This window comes from Hakea prostrata, chromosome 7 (assembly GCF_041222555.1).
Source record: "Hakea prostrata isolate BN-2017 chromosome 7, UWA_Hpros_2, whole genome shotgun sequence".
Taxonomy (NCBI): Eukaryota; Viridiplantae; Streptophyta; class Magnoliopsida; order Proteales; family Proteaceae; genus Hakea; species Hakea prostrata.
Window position 1 is genome coordinate 21,002,522 of NC_142606.1, and position 4,422 is coordinate 21,006,943.

General features: G+C 37.5%; 1 protein-coding gene across 1 annotated transcript; it reads left to right on the forward strand.

Moving 5' to 3' along the window:
- Window positions 1-533: 533 nt before the first annotated feature.
- On the forward strand, window positions 534-4,200 carry LOC149010472 (protein indeterminate-domain 7-like). The gene is made up of 3 exons (XM_089164271.1): window positions 534-1,128; window positions 1,759-2,152; window positions 2,904-4,200. The coding sequence occupies exons 1-3, from the start codon at window positions 864-866 to the stop codon at window positions 3,817-3,819; spliced, it is 1,575 nt and encodes a 524-aa protein (XP_089020397.1). The 5' UTR covers window positions 534-863; the 3' UTR covers window positions 3,820-4,200.
- Window positions 4,201-4,422: the final 222 nt, after the last annotated feature.

The window sequence follows — 4,422 nt, forward strand, 5'->3', positions numbered from 1 at the left end:
CAGATTCATGAATCCGGAGATTTGAAATCTCTGGATTCATGTAACCAAATAGGCCCTAAAAAAATTTCGAAATGCACTACATATGTCAAACATGCAGTTTAACATTTCAAAGATATAGAAATCCATCTAAAGTTTACATATCTACGATCGTGAGGATAAATATCTCCCAAGATTTCTAGAATCAATGTACCATAAGGTCATTTTGATTTTGATTTTGATTTTTTCTTTTTAAAAAAAAACAATAAAACCATAAGGTCATTTTGAAAGGGAAAAAAAACTTTTATTTTCCAGTTAAATGTTTTTATTTCTTATGTGTTGTTATACCTATCTGTAATACATTTTTCTATACAATAAAATTACGTAACAGGACAAACGTAGCCGTTGACGGCAATCCTCATCTTAAGGTTAGAGAGAGAGAGAGAGAGAGGAGAGAAAATTTACCAAAAATAAAAAGGTTAGAGAGAGGGAGGGGGACAATACTTAAATACCCAATCAAAGATAGGGGTATATATCTGCAGCTCATCAATTGACCTGTGACCTCTCACTTATATATATACATCAAATTCAAGGGCTAAGGGAGATAGATATTGGGTTCTGATGTTGCTCTTGCAGCTTCACCAGCTTCACCTCCAGAAATGAAGGAGAAATCCATGGTTTTTGTCTTCCTCTAGTAAGGGCAAATCCCGGCTTTTCTGTTCACCTACAAACAAAACCTCAAACCCCCTCTTTGGAGAGCACCAACAACAACAACAAAAAAACCAAAGCAGGGAAAGAAGAAGCCCCCCTTTTTTTTTTCTTTCGAAAAGAACAGAAGAAAGAAAGACAAAACTAGGATACCGAGCTCAATCACTACTTTCCTACCTATGTCAAACATCACAGGTGATGCAGCAGGGAGCTTCTCTTCTGGCAACACTGGAGACGACGAAGTGCAGCAAAATCGACACCTCATCCACCACTGCTATCTGCAACAAGACCACCAACAACAACAACAATTGTTGCAGAATCTCTTCCATGGCTCCAACTCAGGACCTTCAACTACAACTAACAGTAATGGTTCCATCTCACCACAACAGCAACAACCACAACAACAACCAGTCAAGAAGAAAAGGAATCTGCCAGGAACTCCAGGCAAACACAACGACTCTTTTGAACCTCAATTATTGTTTTCTTATACTTTGTCCTTATAATTCTTTTTTCTTTTCTCATACTCAAATCTTTGATTGGTCCTGGAGATCGCTCCTATCTAAGTGGGCCATGACTTCTGAATGATTTTCAGTTTGGTTTTCTAAGTTTTTCACATAATTGAAATGGAATATTAGCTGGCCTCTTTCTAGTTTTTGCTGGAAACTTTGCTGCTCAGTATTTTGATGGATCAGGTTTGCATGTAATCCCAGACGTGTAGATGATATCTATCATCTTGGATCTGATCTGGTTCAATTAAAAAGATAACCCTTTGGTTAATACATATGACTTCTCGATTTGTACAAATGCCAATCTTTTTCCTGTGGAGTTTTTTTTTTTTTTCATCTTCTTCGTTTCGATCTCCTGGTTCTTGATTGCTTCAATTATTGGTTCAATTACTTTATTTTATTGCTTTGTTCTCTCTCTCTCTCTCCTATCTTGTTTTTATCCTTTCAATATTCAGATTTGAAATAAGAATTGAAGTATTTAAAGAAGACCCAGAAAACTCAGTGGTATATAATTAAGAATTAACAGTAAGTAAATGCTAATTATCAAGCTTATTATATGTGGGTGTAGATCCAAATGCAGAAGTAATAGCTCTGTCACCAAAAACATTGATGGCAACAAACAGGTTTGTGTGTGAGATATGCGGCAAAGGGTTCCAGAGAGATCAAAATCTGCAGCTTCATAGAAGAGGCCATAATCTTCCTTGGAAACTTAAACAAAGATCTGGAGACATCAAGAAGAGGGTATACATATGCCCTGAACCAAACTGCGTCCACCATAACCCAGTTCGAGCACTGGGTGATCTTACTGGCATTAAGAAACATTTCTGTAGGAAGCACGGAGAGAAGAAATGGAAATGTGATAAGTGTTTGAAGAAATATGCAGTGCAATCTGATTGGAAAGCTCATTCAAAGATCTGTGGTACCAAAGAGTATAAATGCGACTGTGGAACCATATTCTCCAGGTCTCTATTTCTTGCCAGTTCCCATAAAACCCATTTATTAATTGCTTTGTTCTCTTCTTTGTTGGATTTACTTGGGTTTCTTTTATTCTATTCCATGAAGACAACCAAGAACCCATTGACTGTAGATCCTCACGTAGGGTTTTAATCTGGACTGTTCATTGAATGGGTGGTCATAGTAACAGATATGATCTCTTATCACATTCTTTTTCTTCTTTCCGTTTTTAGGTTTGAGTCTTTAAGATTGACACTGATTTAGAACTAAAATGGCTTTTGCATGAACTGGCACACAGAGTGGAGAGCAAATTTAATTCTGGATTTCAAATTTTCAATGCCTAGAATTATTGTCACAACTTCCCAAACATGCTAAGATTGGTGAAAATGGCCGACAAACTGATGAACTCTTTTACATTCCTTTAAGATACCTTTCATACGTCTTTGTCTGCATCAAATCCTGCTGCTATATAAAGTAACCCTGCAAGGTTTAAAAAATAAAAATAAAAATAAATAAATAAACCCTAGAATTCAAAAGGAAAAAAAAAAAGTCTTCCGTTCTTATTCTGTTCTTTACTTTCTTGTTTTCTTCCATTGAAGATTTACGGTGCGGCTACTTTCTATTGATTAACCTAAATAAACTGTTTCTTTACACTAGGCCCCATAAGGGCCATAACCCATTCTGATTACTGTTTTTTTTAATCTCATAAATTTCTTGTTCTTGAAAGCATTAATTTCTTGTCTTTTGTTGTCCATACAGAAGAGATAGTTTCATCACCCACCGAGCTTTCTGTGATGCACTAACAGAAGAAAACAACAAAGTAAGCCATGGTCTCACACCCACCTTTGTGGGGAATTTACAGGGAAAGGCTGCAGATCTCATGCCTTCAGTGCCAATGGTTACTGATACATCAATTGGAGTACCAGAATTTAATCATCAAGAAACTAAGAACACACTTAATTCACTCCCTCAGCATCTCCTGTCAATGCAGCTTAAGTCTCCAAGTATGTCAGAATCCATGTTCTCTAGCAGCTCCAGTACTCTCTTTGGCGGCCCAAGAAATATTTCTTCTTCTTCTTCTTCCCATTGCCTAGGGTCTTCAGCCCATATGTCTGCAACCGCATTGTTACAGAAAGCAGCTCAAATGGGTGCAACTGCAAGTACTACCGTTAACTCCTCCATGATGCAAAAGACTTTGGTTACTGGCATGGCAGGCTCTGATCAGCTATCTGGCATGAGAACATCATATGGAGGAGAAATGCCAAAGCAGCTGCACCATATCCAACCACAAATAGACAACCAGAAAACACAACTAGCCCAGATGAGTAGTGGAGGATTCACCAACCACTACTTCTCTGGAACCTTTATGGGTGGAGGTGGTCAAAACCATGAAGTCTTGAAGAAGATAGACCATGAGAAGGGAGGAAACATAGCTAATAACAGAATGCTACAGGGAAACATGAATGGTGATTCCGGGTTAGTGATACCAAACAGTGGAGCTACTCTTGTAGGAGCACCAAGCTTTGGAGGAGATGATATGATGACAGTGGATTTCTTAGGGATTGGAGGATCAAGATCAACAAATTTAAGTGAACATCATCAAGGAATGCATCAGTTTCAACAACAGATATCGCAAGAACAAGCAGAAATGGAGAAATCTTTGTGGGATATTTGACTCTTGAGATGACAACAACAGGTCCTTCAAGCAGGGCTTAAGACGCGCCCCGGCTCTCATTCTTGTCTTTTCTTTGAGGGTGGTCTTACCATGGGGAAGAAAGGGTTCATCAGTGGTTCATCAGTTTAGTTTATTAGTTTTGTTTAGTCTTTATAGTAAATGATGATTTTGACTTATGAAGAAGCAGAAGGACAAGAAACCATCTCCATCTATTTTGAGGTGTTGGTCATAATAGTTCTTTTTTTCCCTTTTCCAGTAATACATATTACATAGAGAGTTGGTCAGAACAGATGAAACAATATTTCAGTCCTAAGATGCTTATTTTGACATTTTGAGGGCCAGACCTTACATAAGTTTTGACTTCAAAACAATTAACTAAGATCCAATGTTGGAGACTTAAGTTGACCAGAATGAAAATGTTTGAGACTTGAGAGACTGATTTTTCCTTCTTATTATTTTAATTTTAAAATTCTTTTCAAAAAACTTGGGCAAGTTTCTCTCCTCTACATCCAAGATTAGGGGAGTCAATTTGGTCCAAGATTTGATCAGATCTGGGCTCAAATAGAGCTTGGTTTCAAGATTTTAGTCCAAAAGATGATTCAA

What these genes read in the sequence shown, in the direction of transcription:
- LOC149010472 (XM_089164271.1), top strand. Translation starts at nt 864, where the DNA reads ATGTCAAACATCACAGGTGATGCAGCAGGGAGCTTCTCTTCTGGCAAC. An exon ending in GAATCTGCCAGGAACTCCAG is followed by an intron (nt 1,129 to 1,758) that starts GCAAACACAACG and finishes ATGTGGGTGTAG; the next exon opens with ATCCAAATGCAGAAGTAATA. An exon ending in TGTGGAACCATATTCTCCAG is followed by an intron (nt 2,153 to 2,903) that starts GTCTCTATTTCT and finishes TTGTCCATACAG; the next exon opens with AAGAGATAGTTTCATCACCC.